General features: G+C 41.2%; 1 protein-coding gene across 1 annotated transcript; it reads right to left on the bottom strand.

Moving 5' to 3' along the window:
- Positions 1-1,819: 1,819 nt before the first annotated feature.
- Positions 1,820-10,788, bottom strand: galnt17 (polypeptide N-acetylgalactosaminyltransferase 17). The gene is made up of 12 exons (XM_076281553.1): positions 10,104-10,788; positions 9,549-9,828; positions 9,218-9,401; positions 8,423-8,589; positions 7,523-7,697; positions 7,078-7,275; positions 6,014-6,131; positions 5,551-5,736; positions 5,314-5,451; positions 5,036-5,131; positions 3,360-3,521; positions 1,820-2,955 (listed from the first exon to the last, which is right to left on the bottom strand). Exons 1-12 carry the CDS (start codon positions 10,104-10,106, stop codon positions 2,821-2,823), a joined length of 1,842 nt encoding a protein of 613 aa, XP_076137668.1. The 5' UTR covers positions 10,107-10,788; the 3' UTR covers positions 1,820-2,820.
- Between the last annotated feature and the right edge of the window lie 8,520 nt (positions 10,789-19,308).

The raw sequence follows: 19,308 nt of genomic DNA, 5'->3' as shown, positions 1-19,308 counted from the left end.
TTCAGTAGCATGGTGGTCCCTGTCACACCTGTGTACTGTACAAAAAGTGTAAATAGTCAATATATTTACAAGAAATACACTCATAAATATACAGTATGTAAACTCAGCATGAAACTGTTCAAGAACATGTAGAAGATAGACCAGAAGTTAATATAAAACGACTGAAATATTAAGTAACTGTAAATATTTAAATCTGTACAAAATAAATGGAAATCATTTATGCAATAAAATTCTTTTATAACATTTTTGTTGTAAAATGTATTGGTGTGGAGCACATGCATTTCAAATGTTTTTTATATTTCATCATTGATTAAGATTATAATATACTGTATTATTATATGATGACGTTAAACACATCCAAGATGTGTAGCCTATTCTGCATAATTGTATTTTACATTTCTAATGAAACTCTAGCAAGTAGCTAATGATCTATTATTCAACAGATTTAACTGAGAATGGTATTCAAAATGTAAAGCAGTGGGCTGGATTTTTTGGGATGAGACCTTGTGGGGGCCATCATTGTCATGGTCATTATCGTTTTTCTGAATGAGTATGTTGTTTGATGATATACTCCTTTATTATACCCACTTATAGTTTTTGTGGCATCTTCCCTCCTGAGGATGGTTTGTAGAGCTAGGTTTAGTCAATGTATCGTATCATAGAGCTTACTTAATACACATTGTTAAAGACAACTGTATGTGAATATCTTTTAGTTTTTTTTAATTGCCCCTTCCTACCCAAAACTCTCTCTATCTGGCTGGCGGGCCAGATCTGGCCTCGGGCCTTCTGACACCCTGATATTAAGGTATATATGAGATGGCACAACCTCACTCAAGCTAAGTTCTGAGTTACCACCAGAGGGAGACAGACTCCTCCACATCATGTGGATGTTAACGCCTTCAACTGCAGGCATCAGAGGGGAGCCCCTGACCTCACTGGGCATAATGTGCACATCTGCTATTACATATGTAAGTAATAACCTACTGTTGCTAATGTAGTCTTGTAATTTTAAGGAATTAGGTTACATAATACATTCATTATAGTATGAAAAATAAATTGCTGCAAAAGTAATAAAAAGTAATTTGTCAGAGACCTTAAGACTATCCAAAACAAGTATTCACTTGTGTGGTGTAACCTTCTAGAAGGCATGAAATTAGAATAGCCCCCCCCCCCCCCCCATTTTTGTATTAACCCTTGCCTCAAAGAAAATGTGAGTGAGCTGAGGTAATTAAATCGGACAGGAGCTGTCTCGCAACCGGTTTCATCTCCACATAAACTAATTGAGAGTAATAGGAGCCTGTCAATCACGAGAGCGTTGGAGCCTCTCGCTGTGGGATTGGCTCACTGGCGGACGACGCTGATAAAAGGGTGTGTTATCATTAGCATGCGCGGCTCGGCTGATGCCCTTGAAAGTTCCCGCGCCAGAAAAATGACTTGTATAGTGGGAGCCAAGTACAGCAGGCGCTTGAGGCCAGTTAGGACCTCCACTGCGCCTCTTTAGCCCTCAGCACTGGCTGTGCCTTTGCTGCATGTCTGTCATTATCTCAATTAGGAATGGCCAGCTCTCTTCAAACATGTGGGCCAATTGTGTCAATGCTAGAAAGAGGCTTATAGGTTATTTGAAACCACAGTGGCCTACATGGTAGGCCTTTGAGTTATGTCAGACATTCCCCATGGGGAAGAAGAGTGGAGATGGTGAGTGCATAATGTTAGAAATCATGTATGCAGCTCTTCTAGAGTGCTTCTACAGGCAGGCCTAATAGTACCTATAGGTCTTTTCTGTATTCGGGCAAAACCTGACATGTACATATTTACAGAATTATAACAGGTAGATCACTACCACAGAATTCAGAATTTTATTCAAACCAAGAGATGCTACTACAAAATGGAAGACGATATTCGAAATTCCAACTTTGACCACGGAAACAGTTGAATATTTAACCTTACAATACATCTCATTTAAAACAATACAAATCTGTAATAATCTTTACAGTATGTGATATTGTCCCACAATGTCCCCCTCCATAAATCCTTCCATTTAGCGATAAATATCTGAGTCTGATTTTTTGCATTTTTGCTTTTTATTCCTTATTGACACCAAGTTCCAGTGTCACTCACTGGGATATCAAAAATTTCTTGATACATGTAGAATTTCCCATGTGCAAATAACCATTGCATGCTACTGTAGTGCTACTAAATGCTTCAAATGATTCACATTTCATACCAAAAGAAAAGGGGACACTTTGATCACAATGGAGTCAATGAATCCATATTTCAAAGCAATACTTAGAACAGAAAGACCCTATATTTTCCAAGCACACTGATAAATGCTTCCCAGCAACGGCAATATGACATCTCACTTACACAATAAATGGATGCCCTAAATACACCATGGTCACTATATTTGCAGAATGGGTTATATTGTAGATTAATGTAATTCATTGATGAATGATCAAATGAAAAATGTAATAGTGAACAAATATTTTATCCCTGAGGGGAATTTTTTTTCGGTTGATAACCACAAGCACGTCTTGTTTTGGTTTAGCAAGTCATTGTTCGTTGTTGCAGTCATTGTTTTTCAACTCCGCCCAAGGGGTCCCGCCTGTTGGCATGTTTGTCAGCACTCACAGCAGTTGAGTGAGCGTGGGCACTGTTTTTTTTTTTTCCTAGCTGTTTCTTTTTTGGTACTTTATCGAGCTGCATCCACAGATAACGACCATTTCTTCTTGAAAGCAGCGATTGTTTACAAACAAGCCTATCCACACTTGTCCCCCCTCTTATCCAGTGCTTCCTGATGAGGAGTAGGTTGGCTGTGCTGGATCACTGCTTCATTGTGTTCTTGATGGTCCACCTCTGGCCGGTGCAGGACCTCAGCACCAGCATGTAGCCGAAGAGCACGTTAGCCGGCACCACCTCCAGACAGCGGCCTGTGGCTCTGTTCACCATCGCCTCGTTCTGAAAACCACAGTTCCTATTTTTAGGGGGCTTTTACAGCGACGGCGACATGGCATGGGTGCACAAGCACTTTATCTAGGCCACACATGAATGTATTACTGCACTTCTAATCTACACTGGGATCAAAGAAAGAAGCGATAAAGCTGTGTGAACTGGCATCAACTGGCATGTGAATTGGTGCTTGGAAATGAATTCAGATAGTATCTTGTGCATGTGTCATTGTGAATTTGTGTACCATAATCATTTGTTCATGATTAATAATGAATTAATTCTATGATAATTCATTAAGTTATACCAGTTTACACCAGTTTCACACCCCCACCCTGCATAATTTGAAGTGACTACTTATAAGTACACGTCTATAGCGTTGATGCTCTAGTGACCTGGATTTAGTCGTTCTTTACCTGAGCGAAGTTCCATGTCTTTTGTTGCATGTTGGAGATTTTCTCACAGTTGAGGAGCTGCGGAGAGTTGCTGACGCGGTCATCCACGACACAGCGTGTGTCCTCTCCAGTGCTCCCCAGTGGACCCAGGAACAGATAGCCCTCCTTAGTGTAGCGACCCAGCTGCAGTTTGTAATGAAAGAGATGTTAGGTAGGTGATCAGTGATACACAAGGTAAGAGGAATAGACAGAGAGAGGGATAGAGAGAGAAAGAGAGAGAGAGAGAGAGAGAGAGAGAGAGAGGAAATTGTGAAACCTGTTTACTCCAAGAAATATCTTGAATCAATATAGCTGCTATAAGTACTGTATACCTTAATATGTTGTATTAAACAACATAAGGTTCTCTCTCACATATTTAAGTAGTTTTAAGTTATTGCCGGTACTTTGAATTTCTCATGCAAAGTGTGAACCAAAACATTTAACACACTTAAATAGGATACATTAATTGGTTTATTTTAGCCTACTTGTAGCGCATTCATCAGGACCTGTTATTTGGCTCACTCTTTCACTCTCTTCTTCTTTCCCTGCATTCTTTGGAAAGGCCCCTCTGCCTGTCTTCTCCTAACTCTTCAAGATAAACTGTTCTCATGTCTCCCTTGTTTTTGAATTTCAACAGTGTAAATAACAAGTCCATGAGTAAGTATTATTTCAAAGCCTACTGTATATGTTGGATCATGTTCAAGAAAAATACTAACATAAATAAATGTGTTATTCCCTAATTTCTTAGGTAGTTTCTTAACTCACTTCTCTTTCTTTGTGCATGGCTTCATGTTACCTTTCCAAATGAAGTTAGTTTGTTTCAGTCTGTCTTTGATATTTCTCCATATGAATGATGATGGCCTACATCGGTGTGGTGCAAGTGGTGTGTTCCGTAATTAGTTTAATCATTCGGTTATTGGTTGATAAATAAGACACTGTTGCACTTTCGTTTTGAGACAGTCAGATGGGCAGCCGTGGCCTACTGGTTAGCGCTTCGGACACAAGCACAAGAAAGACATGTATGAGGAGTGAGATGTGTCAATTGTACTGTATGCACTGTCAGACACGCTCATAGATGGGAGCCTTTCTGCTTTAATGCATGGATATCGTTCTAATTTTAATTTCAAAATAACATTTGAGGAAACGTAGATGAAAACTTAGCGTGAGAAAGGCATGTGTGACAGTAGAGTGTGAAATATGTAAATTGTGTGTTCAGCCCTGTTTTTGGTAGGCAGCTGCTCTCCTCTCTTCCCAGTACTGTGTACCACCACTGAATCTTATAGTAGTACGCAGTACCAGACCACGCCGGACTGTACCGGTACAAATATGTAAAGGTACATATATTTGTACTGAACCATTTAGGTTCAATACAAATGTGTACCGAATGTCAGTTTAGCCAATTAATGACAAAAAACATTGAACGCCTTTTTAAAAGACTATCTTCCCATTGTGCATCAGCAATATTGTCAGTGAATTCTAGGTTAGCAGTACCTACAGGTTTACTGTGCCGATCATTAACTGAACCGTGACTTCAAAACCAAGGTACACACCGAACCGTGATATTTGTGTACACTCCTAGTACTGGCCTACTTTCACAATAACACAAAATGCACATTTCCACACTGCTGCAAACAGAACAGTCAACAATGTTGTGTCACCTGAGGACCCCACCCATGACATGGATGCAGTGTAGCTGTGTGGTTCTCCTTTTCACCTTGATCCACACAAAGATTTGTCACATTGTTGTTGCGTATCTGTCCGAAATAAGGCCAACAGAACACATTCAAAAACAGTGAATACTCAGCACTCAACACTCAGCTCAGAAATGAGAACGTACAGCACAGTAAAAGCAATCTCCACCTCAGCAAAGAGTATGAAGCCTGTATTTCAGGATAAACTAATGTGCTGAATTCACAAAGCTCTGAGTTCAACTCACCTCTCCATAAAACAGAGTGCTATTGTACCTCCTCATCTCTGGGTAGATGTTGTCCAGGTACCACTCAAAGTTTTTGCACTGAAGACTTTTCCTAACGGCCACTCTCTGGGATATGTCACCATAATCAATCCCATGGTTCTGTAGGGGGAGGGCCAACCCAGCGTTATTCAGCCACAGGAAACAACAGATGGAGGACAGACAGTTGGAGAGTGTACAGTCAGCGCATGACTCACTCACCTCCATGGGGAGGTTCCAGGCCAAGTAGACGTTAGATTTGTACTCGTCCATCCAGACCTCTGCGACCCGCAGTGCATTGCGGCGGGTGTGGAAGGCGATATTGCTGTGGTACGGCTTTTTGGTTCTGGCAATGTGGGCCACCCTGGAGCAAGGCAGCACCTCCATGCTACCGCCACATAGCCAAACCTGTGATACATGGAAATGCGCGTTGCACACACACACACACACACACACACACACACACACACACACACACACACACACACACACACAAACACACACACACACACACACACACACACACACACAAACACAAACACACACACATGGCGTCAGTACTTTCCTGATGAAATTCCTGGGTGTTATACTGAAATATCCTGAAATAAGATTGAGGCAACATTCTTTTTTATGGCTATGGACACTGTTCTATTTTTTGAGGGGCAGAAATAGGTGACACACTAACCCTGATTCCGAGCTCAATATTCTCTCCTCCGTAGACATCCATGCCAGAGTCCAGCAAACCCAGCTCTCCAAAGTAGTCGCGGTTCACAACGAACGAGCATCCGATCATTGCAGGAGTCCTAGATGACACAGTGTTATGACTTTCATTTCAGAGCTAGCGAATGTTAATTAACAGCAATGCTTTTTTAAAAACCACACTAAAGATCAGGAACAAAGCCTAGACTTTAAAATGCATACTGCCCATGCTGAAATATGTTGCTTTTATGCCATTACAAGGCTAGACAAAGTTGATTAAGATAGATAGGTAGATAGGTAGATAGATAGACAGACAGACAGACAGACAGACAGACAGACAGATAGATAGATAGATGGATGGATAGATATTTTATTTGTCCCTATGGAAATGTAGGTGTCCAGCAACTTATGACACACATACAGAACATGAAACACTCTGAGGATACAAATGCAATGGAGATGCAATTGTGAGATGATATCTGTCCACCAGATTTCAGATACTAGACGGAACTGATACTGCGATGCAGTATGCAGTGGAAGTGATATAGTGAGATGTTATGGTGTGTGCCATGGAGGTAGTGCAAAAAGTGAACAGTGCAAAGATATTACCAGTGCAATTATAGAATACTCTGCCTGATATAAAATACAAAAAGGTACTGTAAATGACAATAGAAACTAACTATACAAAATCATGATACTAAAGTAAAAAAGCATGACAATTTTAAAAAATAGGGCATAACAAACATAAAGAGAAAAAAAGAGAAAAAATGTGCGTAGAAGCTAATATTTCCTGTAAAAGACAGGCTTAAAGATTATTACCTAAATCCCTGTGGGGTAGCAAATCTAGTACCAGCTTGCTTTTTGTGAAGTCAAGAACTATTATACATAAAACTGCTTGAAGAGAGAAGATTTAACTCAGTTCTGTACCAAGAGCCCAAACCAGAAAAAAAAAAATCTTTTTTTTTCTGGTTTCCATTTATGGTGGAGGCTGTCGCTAAGACCTGAGTGTCTCACAGACGTGGATGAGAGAGAAGGTGAAGAGGAGGGAACCTGATGGGCGCTGAGGTGTCCCCTTCGTCCCACCACTGCTTCGGAGGACTGATGTACATGCACCACAGCTCCCAGTTGTACCCGTGGCCAGAGTTCTCATAGCGCTCCAACTCAAAGGTCTCATACTTGATGTTGTCTATGGAGGGCAGGATGATCCTCTTGCGATCCTCCTTGATTCTAGCCAGAACCGGTTCAGCCCTTGGATAACAATGAAAGAAGCTGGATTATGAACAAGCTTGGGGTTTACTGCTGCTGTGACTATGGTGAGGCATAAGTCTGTGGAGCTTTTTTTTTTTTTTAAATAAGAGACTTATTAAAAAGACAAGAAGACACTTTCACTTTGTCTCTCGGTTCACTGAGCAACTGTGTGTAATGGGATGGGGGTGGTCTCTTTAGATTGCTTGTAAATCCACCATCACCCTTAACGCAGCTGTCTAAGGCTTACCAAGAGGGAGTGAACTCGACGTGGGCATCAAAGAAGCCCGTCACCTCCCCGGTGGCCACTTTCCAGCCCTCGATGCGGGCGCGGATGAGCCCCTCTCTCTTCTGATTGCGCACGATTTTGACGAGTCCCGGGTAGCGCTTGTTGACGTACTCCTCCAGCGGCCCTTTCAATTGCTCTGTGAAACACAACACAAACACACAAACACACACACACACACACACACATAGAATGTGTGTTTGAAAAGAGGAAATAGTGGAATGCCACTATTGAAATTATTTTCATGCTGATTATGAATGCATTGCAGCCGTGTTTAAACATCACTAGGCAGAATAGGCTTCCTGTGCTGTAAACTGCCACGCCTTTGATCTCGACGGAAGACATGAATGCTTCCCTCAAGAGAAAATAAAATCCTCTCAGAAATCCTCCCACCGCCCTTGATCACTTTGTACAGTCAGCTACAGTGTAAAGGACAGCCACACATTACAGTGAAGAGTGGGAGAGTTATGACCACAGTAGAACATGCAATTTGTGCATTTGTCCCTTCATCTGACACAACCACATGTTTTTATTATTGAATTTTTTTATTCTGTGCCAATGGTTGGATGGTCCTCCTCGGTCTACTGCAACTTGTTTGTAAGAACGAACTGTCTGTCATGCTTAAGACATGGAATACAAACCCAACAACACTCACAGCTGGGAATTACTTCCCATGGTAATGCTGAATTATACAAAGCCAATGCAAAACCACTGATAAAAAATTAATTTCCTTTTGTTGTACTCCTCACCCAATTCCATTTTATGTCGCTAATCTATTTCACATTCAGGAGGCAAGTGACGGCAGCATCCATGTTTACAAATTCATATCACATCATAACATGGTGTCTGCCAGCTTTCACCAACCTTCATCGCTTTTGTCGTCCACCAGGATGATCTCCTTGAGGAGGTGGGCCGGTGTGTGATTGACGGCTGAGTGGACAGAGCGCAGGATGACAGAGAGCGCCTCGTTCACAAAGATGAAGATGAGCGAGATCTGGGGAAGGTCTCTTGGGTAGTACACCTTTCTGCACCTGCAAAGCAGATGGCAAACAACAGATAAGTTGTCTCCAATAAGTCAAAGGCAACCTCCATCCCATTGATGCATAATTCCCTCAGCCTAACTGTACTTCAAAAGGGGGATGCAGGAAACCACAGACTCTTTGCATCATACAACTCAGTAAGGGCGGAGAAGAATGGAGTCTTTTTTCCTGTTTTCAGCATTTCAATCTCATCTTTGTGGTACTGACTGAATGGTGTTTCTGGAGCGATATGAAGCCCATATATAATGCGCTCTTTGTTGACTTGCGACGCTGGCATTTGAGGGGGAAGGAAGAGGAGGGATATGGAGCGCCTCAGCCTGCCTGTCTGATCTAGTGGGCCTTCAGGAACTGACACCAACATAAACAGTGCAGAACAAGGGAAGAGGCTCAGAACTTAGAAAGGGACTGGTCAGCAGAAAAAAAAAAACAGAAATGTTTTACACCCACTGTTTGGAAAAGCGCCGGATGTCAAGTACAATGATGGATGATGTATTGTACATCACATTGTTAGTGTACTCATTTGAGTCTAGGTACCTTGTCTTTTTCTTTAACATAAAACTGTCCCAGTGAACTTTCAGGGACTCCTTAGAAACAAATCATGATGGTTGGCTACACTCACTTGCTCGGTCGATAGTCTGGGATGGATCTGTCCAGTGATATCTTGTCACTGAGATATGCATTGTAGCCATATTTCTCCTTTAGGTATTTGGCCTCTTTCTCTTCAGCTGGAGTTAAGGTTGCTGGCAGACCTCCTCTACCACGACCTCCAAAGCCTTCAATGAGTCCCAGTGATTTGGATAAGCCTGCAGAGCACAGTTTGTAACAAACACTAGGTAAAAATGCAATATAGGCATGCAGTACACTGTTGCTTACCACAGTACTGTACAACAGAATGAATTAGTGGCAGTAGCGCAAGTGCATTTCTCGGTTGACATGTTGCCTTTACGTACCGTTCAATTGCCTGTACACCACGTCTTCCAGGGATCCTAGTCTTCTTAACAGAATTTCATGAGTGATGCTTGCGTCTTGCCCAGTGATGTTCAAACGTGTGTGTCTTCTCACATCAGCCAAAGCATCCAGACCAATCCCTTTGGATGTACGTATATTACACTTGCCCCAAAAAGTAATGAATCCACCCACTGCTATCACATTCAGGACCAATAAAACTTTCCACCTTCTTGTCATAAATGCCATTAAAGATGTTGGTGTCCTGAAGCCGATTAGTCGTATCTAAAAGACATTCAATACACAATGAGTTCAAATGTATTCTGTGACATAACGTGATTTTCGTGTGTCGCGCCAAATTTTTTAGTAGCCATTTAACGCGCAAGTGAAAACACAACGGATTGGTTTCTGATTCAACTGTAGCTCAACAACACGCCTTTAAACACATTAGATGTAGCGTATAAGCATTTGCTGCCCGAACTGGGCGACTAGTATCAATGTCTAACTATCAATATCTAATCCATAAAGGTCAATATAATTTAACTAGCTTGATCACTTACCATTTCGCATTGAGGATATGTTTGAGATGTATTCTGCTCTTGGAGCTTGTTCGTGAGCTTTCATCCGTGTCGATACAGTTTCCAAATGTCTCATTCAAAACTCAGGCGTACAATGTAACACTGGTTTGGTAAACAGGAACCCCCTCCGATTGAAACATTACGCGCAAATATTGCTTCATGAACATACATCTTCAATCTTTTCAGACTCTAAAGTCTGTCTCTGAACGCCTCCTAGATCGCCCCTTACAATGTGATTCTATACCTTGCACGAATCTTATGCCGCAATTTCTTTCAATCACAACAGCGAGATAAATCCAACGCTGATACGCTCCGTATCCATAGTAAGTGTAAAAGACTGGATAAATTAAGCAGCTCAATGACGGTAATAAACGCATGGAATACCCTATGCTTCTTGCGCATGGAGGTTCCTAGGAACCCTCTGCTGAAAATGTGTCGGTGTGCAGACGCAGCATCCCCTCAGATGTTGTCATGGCAAATGGTAGTGTTGAATTGCGAATGGTAATGGCGTTAACGGTATTCTCCTTGCCCCCCAGTCAGCCAAATTTCAGATCAATGCGTTCTCTTTAATGCTTCTTTCCCATTCCTGGTTTGTCTCTGTTGTGTGTGTGTGCGCCGCTATTCCGTATCATCCTGGCCGAATGCGCACACTTAGGATACTTCGTCGAAAGGCTGAAGTAAAACATGGAATGGATGTTACTTGGAAGAGACTAACCTTACTCTAACCATAGCCTCAAGCCGTTTAACTAGCATCCAAAGAAAATGCCTTATCAAACCACTTGATTTTCAGATAGGCTACCTTGCCACACAGTAAAATCTGTTTGAAAAGATTCAAATTATGTTTCCTTTTAAACATCATAATATGACTAATGTCTAGACATGCCTTACTGTTTAGGCACTCGCTTTTCATTGGATAGTGAATGATATAGAGGTATCCTTCTTACACACACACACACACACACAAACAAACACAACACATTAGAAATAGTAAATGATACTTCGTCATATAGGCCAAAAACGGCTGCTGCTGCACTGACTTCTCATTTCTTGGAACTATCTTGGAATTTGTGATAAGCAGGGTCATTTGGGGAGAAATGAGTAGTGATTAGATGAAAACAGAGGTTTTCACTTCTCGACGCTTAGGGAAACAATTTGAGCCAAATATTTACCAAAACAATCAGCTTTTGAATCAAGAGGCATAATGACAAATAATATTTACACTTTCAACAGCCTTCAATCGATTCACATATTAAGAATGTGTTCTCTGTGCTACCATCATTACAATCCATTACCCTTTTCAGATGTTTACTGTACCACTTTTCATGCATTTCTTTTACAGTTTACATGTTTTGCTGCTGGTTGAATTTTTTCTTTTTCTTTTCTTTTTTTGCTTTGCCCCCTTTAATTTTCTGCCATTAAAATGCATGGGTCTGGGAAGAAATAGGTCGCCCAGATTGCTTGGAGGAATTGAAGTGCCCAGTTGGAGAGCATCTAACAGAGACACATCAGCTCTGATCTATGGGGAGAGAGAGAGAGAGAGAGAGAGAGAGAGAGAGAGAGAGAGTAGGAATGAGATTGTGTCATGGGAGAGAGGGAGAGAGACAGAGAGAAAGAGACCGAGCAATGAAAGAAAGTGAGAAGAGAAGAAAGGCTCAGCCTAGCAATTTGAGAATTCTATTAGCAAGCTTCAGCACAGCATCTCCAAGCTAGACAACAGCAACGAGGAGGTCTGACTAATCTCCTCTGATGTAAAAATGGTTGTTTTTTTGTTTTGTTTTTGTTTTGGGGGGGGGGGGGGTTAAGAATGAATGAAGGAGTTTGCCCGTGAGACAGAGGAGCTCGCAACTAGTGGGCACAGGGAATTTGAGGTTTGGTTTAATGGTCATTAATGGCTCTTCTAATGGCCATTTCAACCTTTGTTTTTTTGACACTCCTAAATATAGGGTATATGCTTCTCACATTGCCTTTTAACTCCTCAAGGCATTTTAGTCCGTTCTGAGCATGTGAAAAGGGAAGACATGGAGCAAAGCTTTAGTTTCAGCTGTTCCTCTGCAGCTGTTGACAGTGAAAGTGACCCGATAACCCATATGTGCAGATGGAGACTGCATTAGCATCATTTTGCATACTACTATTGCGACACCCATGGCTGTAAGTAATGTCATTACACATAACATATTGTTGGGTCATGTAGGTTCTGTCCCTGAGGGAAGGAAATGAGGTTCCCTTACGACTATCAGAAATCCCAGCCATAGCCAACAGACACAGTGCTGATTCTGTGTCATCACATTCATGTCATTAAATTGAATGATGCCTCTCACCAAGCCCTGAAGGCTGTGAGGGAACAGCTGATGGTTCATGCCTTTCTATTCCATCGCTGAAACAGCATTCATACACATTTCCATAACATTCACTATATATTCATCAGTGGCAGGCCCAGCTAGAATCCATTCTCAGGTTATAAATCCACCGCACCTAAGGCTACGTTCTTCAAGATTCTCACAATACACATTGCTCTGTAATATCTGCATGACATAGCCACACTGTGGAGCTGGCCAAGCAGCATTCATCTTATGGTTAACAGAACACCTTAAGTAAGCACATTGTATGCCAATGACAATGTGGTGGTGGTGGTAGTGTAGTGGTTAAGGAGCTGGGCATGCAGTAGCCTGAAAAGTTGTGGGTTCAATTCCCAGCTTGCACCATTGTGCCCTTGAGCAAGGCACTTAAACCCAAGTTGCTCTGGGGACAATGTAGTCCCTTGTAATAGAATTGTCATATGTAAGTCACGTTGGATGAAAAGTCTGCTAAATGAATAAATGTAAATGACTGATAAAACAGAATTAATCAGAACTCAGGAGAGTCACACCTAAAAGCACAAACAGAAAATAGGGTAACCACATTGGGTGTACAAAGTCACAACCATGACTGCATCAATAATATTAGTCATTTTACCATACTAGTTACTATCACATTCCTGAGAAGATTTCATCATTAATAAGGGCGTATTATGAGGATATTCAGTTGTGCTTCAACATAAGTAATTGCACCTGTGATGGCCACAGCCACACATGGTAACATCACCTCAGTTCTAAACATTTGATTACCGTTACCATTATTTCACCTCTTTAGTTTGTTGCACTGATTATTATTTACAGTCATCTAAACTATGATATCTAAATAACAAACACAATACAATTTCTTTGATTTAGTTTATTTTGCTTTACCCTTACATTGATTTACAGGGAGTGCATTAATCACGTTTCTTTGTGTTGAGTTACCTGGACGGTTGGGGGCATTCCCTCCTGGTTGGGCGAAAGGAGTGGCTAAGGGCTGAGGAGACCTATATCCGGGAGCCAGCTCGTTAGGCCATAGTACATGTCTCACCATGTGCCAGGGGGGATTTTTGTCTTTAGTTAGTTCTTGTGTTGTCAAGTTTGTTTACCCCTTCTATGTTATTTGGTTTTGCCAAGCCGTTATATATGTTCCCTTCTGTGTCTTTGCGGGAGGTCAGTTTTTGTTCATTTAACCTTGTGTTACACGTCTATGTACTTTGCATAGTCTGTCTGCCTCTTCACCCCCTCCATGTTTGGATACTGTCTGTTCACTAGCCACTTTACCACTGTCTTTCTGCCTCACTGTTTGCGTGCTATAGCACATTAGCACATATGCATAACCCCTCCCTCCATGCCACAGCCGAACTGTGGCCACACTACCTTTTCTTAAAATAGTTAAATATATAGATATATAGACTTTATTTCTGCATTGTTGCACTGTTGGACTTACTCATTTGCACTATCACCATGACTACTATCACCACTGCACTATCACCATGACACTCACTCACACAGAGCACCTTACCTTACCTTTCTATGCACAGAGAATCACAAGCTCAGTCCCTGCCTCAGTCATTGCAAGCACCTCTGACTGATTAATCACCACTATGTGGATACTGTTTTTAGAATTGATTTAGATTAAGTGTTAGTTAGTATAATTTGTATTTTAGTATATTTAGTATATTCTTTATCTTCTACTGTCCTTATTGCTTAGTTGTGTTTTTATATTATATACTTTAATTACTTTGTATGCTGTTAAAGAATGTGTATGTGTTGTCTGTATGCTGCTGAGACCTTGAATTTCCCCTGGGGATCAATATCTATCTATCTATCTATCTATCTATCTATCTTAAGCTTCAGTTACTTTTTTGTTGACCTCTTTTTAAGGCCTAGTTATTAATTCTGGTCCTAATTTAATTTCTCAATATTTTGGGTAATAAAACCTCACTTTTTTGAAAAACAACCTCCTGTGTCCTCTTACCTCACTGCCTTGGTCCCTTACAGCACCACATTCTGGCAGCCATTATAAGGGTATTTAAGAAGGCTGCTGGTGGTGAAAGGCAGCAGGAAGGCACCCGGTTACCTCATCCAAACTTACATGGATAGCATAAGGATGCTGACAACAACTGCTCCATACCTAATGGAGTGTTTGCTATTAAAGTTTAATGACAGGCTGAAACGGATAAATGTGAAAATCTAGCAAATAAGTGTATCAATAGCCTGGAAGCCAACCCAAATCTATGTCAGGTTATCAGTAGGCAGAAAGTGGTTTATGATGGTCAGGTACCATTGATAGGACCTTTTTACCTGTAAACTGAAATTGTGGTGGTCTCAGTTTGGGTTTTTTGTCAATGTGGTCTTTGACTGTGCAAGCTGCTGTCTCAGAGGTGGAGAAATTGGACAGAATGAATAATAAGGAAATGTAGTGGGCACATTCTCTATACTGTATTGTACGCAAAAAATGAATTTTGGAGTTGCCAATGACCAGTTTGGTGGAGGAATACAAATGTGCTAAGACCAGCCTCCATGCTTCAACTGAAAAATGAGGAAGAAGTATAATCCATGAGATGTGGTTCAACATGCAGAAGGTGCATTAAGGAATAGTAGCCTAGTTGGCCAGGGTTTGGTCTTGGTGCCAGTTGGAAAGAATGGAGTAAAGATTCATGGTAAAAGAAGAGATAACCAGCTCTGTTCACTAGCAAGATGAAGAAGCTGGTGCTTATGCAGTGCGGTCGTTTGTTTTCTTTGTCACATTAATATACCTTTTTAATTACTACTATTTAATCTATTCTTTACAGTTTAGCTGGCTCTTGAGCATAAAAAAAGTCATTACTGATAAATCCTTTTATGAGTACATAACAATAAACTTGAACTTAAACTTGATGACAAGGACACCCATTTTAGGGAGGGTTCAGCCAAGAAGATGAAGGTCTAATTCTAGATATCCTAAGTAGGGTATTTCCAAACCATTTGTTGCATTTAACTTGAGCCAGTTACAGGGTTGTAAGTCATCATTGATCCGGTGTCCAGCAAGCATGCCACCACCACCACACCCCTAATCTGAACCTCTACTACTGGACAGTTGCCAATGAGTTGCCATGCCTGAACTGAATTGAACTCAAGCCCAATGACACCCCACCTAACGTTTGGGGGGACTAGTTGTCCGGCTGTTGCTGAATGGGAGGGTTGGGCACTATTTCTACTCTAGAGCCAGCATTTGGAGTTTGACAAAAATGTGCACTATCAATCAAGGTGCCGTAAGATGGTATCTACTTGATCCTGTTACTAAGGAAGATTCTCTTTTAACTCAATCAACTCATTAGTGGGCTTAACAGACACCGCATTGAAGTCAACATCATGCTCCTGGGCAGCATGCGTTCTACAGGAATGTGCTCAGGACCTATGGCCACTAGAGCGTTAGTCCTCCTCTACCCAACGAATAGCTTCACTACGGACATCAAAGACATCTTCTCTCATCCTGTCTCTCATCCTTCTCATGCAATACCGCATCAGGATTGGCTAAACAAGCTGGATCACTCCTCTTTACAGCTTCCAGCATGTACATGAGAGCATTGAAATACTCTCTCAAAGACTCCCCTTCAAGTTGTTGTCGCTGGAAGAACTGTTTCTGAAGACTGATATATGACTGAGAGCAACCATAAATACAAGTAAGTATTCCAAAGATCTTATCTGGGCCATCTCTATCTGTAGCAGGGCGGAACTTAACCTCTGTCCTAGGCTCACCATCTTTTAAAATCGAAAATAGTCAAAGCCTGTTCAGAAAGTGGTATATGTCGTGAGAACAAGTGGCAATGGGCCTCCTCGATCCAGTCCTCCACTGTTAAGGAGTCATGGGACAGTTTCCCTGCATGAAAACCTAGGGCACTTCCGTTATACACTTAACATACTACCCCAGTAGGGCTGGTCTAGTGGCCTCACTTACAGGGCTAGGCATGGAGGGCTACCTGAATGGGGTGTAGAGGACAGACATTTTTTTTAAAAAGTCAGGCTATTTAATTGTGTATTTCAGGTAATATCAATCAAATTCCAGTTATGTTATTTTGATTGAGCAAAGATAAATCAAATAACAATACCCAATTACAGTTTTACTGAAATTACTTGGAAAACAAAATGTAAAAAACAATTAATTAAAATGGTGGATATAGCATTTTGGAACCAAACTCTTCAAATGTTCCTACACAAATATACTGTACTCCTTCCACGCACCTTTCAGACTCCAGAGTTCTCCTTATGGGGTTAGGGCATCCTGAAGAGGCTAAGAAGGAGCAGTTGAGGTGATGGGAGGTGTCCATTATCTAATAATGTAGAAAGAGGTGCGCACATCTAAATGTTAAAAAAGTAGGTGCTGGACTCAAAAAGTGACAATAAAAATTACAAAAAAGTCCGCACACTAGAGCTCCATTAATTCTTTTCTTTTTATTCACCACATGTGACGTTTCGGGACACACTGCCCTTCCTCAGACCGTCTGAGGAAGGGCAGTGTGTCCCGAAACGTCACATGTGGTGAATAAAAAGAAAATAATTAATGGAGCTCTAGTGTGCGGACTTTTTTGTAATTTTTAGGTGTCCATTATCTATCATTTCAAGAAGTCATAAACAATAGTCCTAGTCATGCCATGTCATGGGCACTACCAGTGAGAGACTCAGGAAAGATTTGGGGGGAGTGCTATTGACTCTCTCTCAGTCGTAAACCATAATGAAACCATAAAGACATGATCACTGGAATGTCACATTTTAAGAAGAAAGTGAGAAGATGTTTTGGCCAGAGAGCTTCATGAGACTGTATGGACTAACAGTCTGTTTGGTCCAGACGAATGTCAGGCATTTGCGCAGTGCGGTTATCCTTTGGCCTGTAAAATATGCATGATTGGTCACAGTCTAGCTCCTGTCCCAGAAATGTGATGTTTGGGGGGGAGTAAGAGTGCTCCTTTGGGAATGCTAACATGCTTGAATGTGACAGTCTTTACACAGTATACTAATTTCAGACAAATTGTGTGAGGGGACACAGTCCGCATCCCTGGTCTTCAATATAAATGGCCACTCTGAGCAGTGGGGTGCAGCCATGGACGGACAGAGGAGCACAAGAAACTGTTTCACACTTCTGTGCCGAGGAGCACTGAAAGAGACTGACAGAACATGCACTGTAACCAACTACGTATAGTGCCCAGGATTCAACATCATTTGTAAATCCTAAGTCAAATTCTATTCAAAAGCATCAACTTATGTAACTTATGTAAAACTATAGGTTTTTTTTTAAAGTGTATTTTTTGGGCTTTGTCTTTTTATTTGGACAGGACAGTGGAGAGTGGCAGGGAGCAAGTGGGAGAGAGAGAGACAGGGTGGGATCGGGAAATGACCGCAGGTTGGACTCGAACCTGGGTCCCCGTGGGCACTCAAACCCTTATATGGTACAAACGCTGTAGCCTGCTGCGCCACAGCGCCCCTGGGTGCTATCATTCTTTAGCATTTCATTGAGGTGTTGACCAATCAGAGCTGCATTGCTCAAAAACTGTGCATCCCCCATGACAAACCACAGGGTTCTAAGTGCACCATAACTAGATAGGAGTATGTGACTTGAAGTAACTTTATACTGGCTGTTTTATGTATTCTTCTTGGGGTAAAGACAAAAGCATGATTGTCAAAAACAGTTTTAGCTTAAATCTTGCCCAGCCCTACAAAAACATGAGTCACTTGACATTCCTTTAGAGAAATAGTGGGAGCACATTCATCATTGATTTCTGGTCTTGCATGCTCTCTTCTATTTTGAGAGTACTTCCAGACTCTAATCTTGGTGGGCATTTGAGAGTGAATACAGTGAAAGCTGTGCTGTGAGTATTTAGGGAAACCAAATATTCCAATCAAGGCCTAATGGCAAGCCTTTTCTAATTGCTGATTAGACAGGATGTACAATAATGAGGGAACTGAAGAAAATATAGACAACAAAGCACCGGAAATACAGAGAGGGAGCTTTTGAAAACACATGACTCACTCTAGATAACGCTGCTATGATCATAAGTACTGTGATTTTGCATCAGTGACTGTATGCATTGTACATGCTCATAGCACATTAACTTTCCATGGACCTAACAGAATATTATTAACAGAACTCCATACATTATTTCATTAATTATGAATGTATTGGTTCCATTATGTTAATGATTATTGCACTTCTCTATAAGGACCCTGATGTAGAATCCAGGCTACCTGTAATATAATCCTTCTGACAGTCTTACGGTTTTGTACACTGAATCCTACACACACACACACACACACACACACACACACACACACACACACACACACACACACACACACACACACACACACACACACACACACACACACACACACACACACACACACACACACACACACACACACATACACACACACACTAACAAGCAATAGCCTGGAACTGCCCAATACACATAACCTCTACTAGTGTATTACTACTCTCATCTAATGCTGTGTAGAGCGCCATCCTTGGCATATATGACAATTAATGAAGCTTGGATAAGATATGGTTTTGCTGTGCTGTTTCCCTGAGATAATTAAAGGACAAAACAGGTGAATCAATCCAGGCTGTCAATCCAGGTTGGACCTGGTAATAATTAATGAGTCATGCCCTAAGTGCTCTGAGAGTCAATTAATAGAGAAATCATCGTTTGGATAGAGCTTTGCTTTACAGGTGTACAGCACGGGAAGTGTGTATACCGTAATATAATATAATATAATATAATATAATATAATATAACTTAACAACATAACATAATATAATATAATATAATATAATATAATAATATAATATAGTCATGAATGAAATATGATTGAAA

This window comes from Alosa pseudoharengus, unplaced genomic scaffold, assembly GCF_046254945.1.
Source record: "Alosa pseudoharengus isolate Yale_2024_CS ecotype anadromous, Long Island Sound unplaced genomic scaffold, YU_APseudo_1.1 YU_APseudo_1.1_scf_13, whole genome shotgun sequence".
Classification (NCBI taxonomy): Eukaryota; Metazoa; Chordata; class Actinopteri; order Clupeiformes; family Clupeidae; genus Alosa; species Alosa pseudoharengus.
Note: the sequence above shows the minus strand (reverse complement) of the source record. Positions and strands in the feature narration are given on the sequence as shown.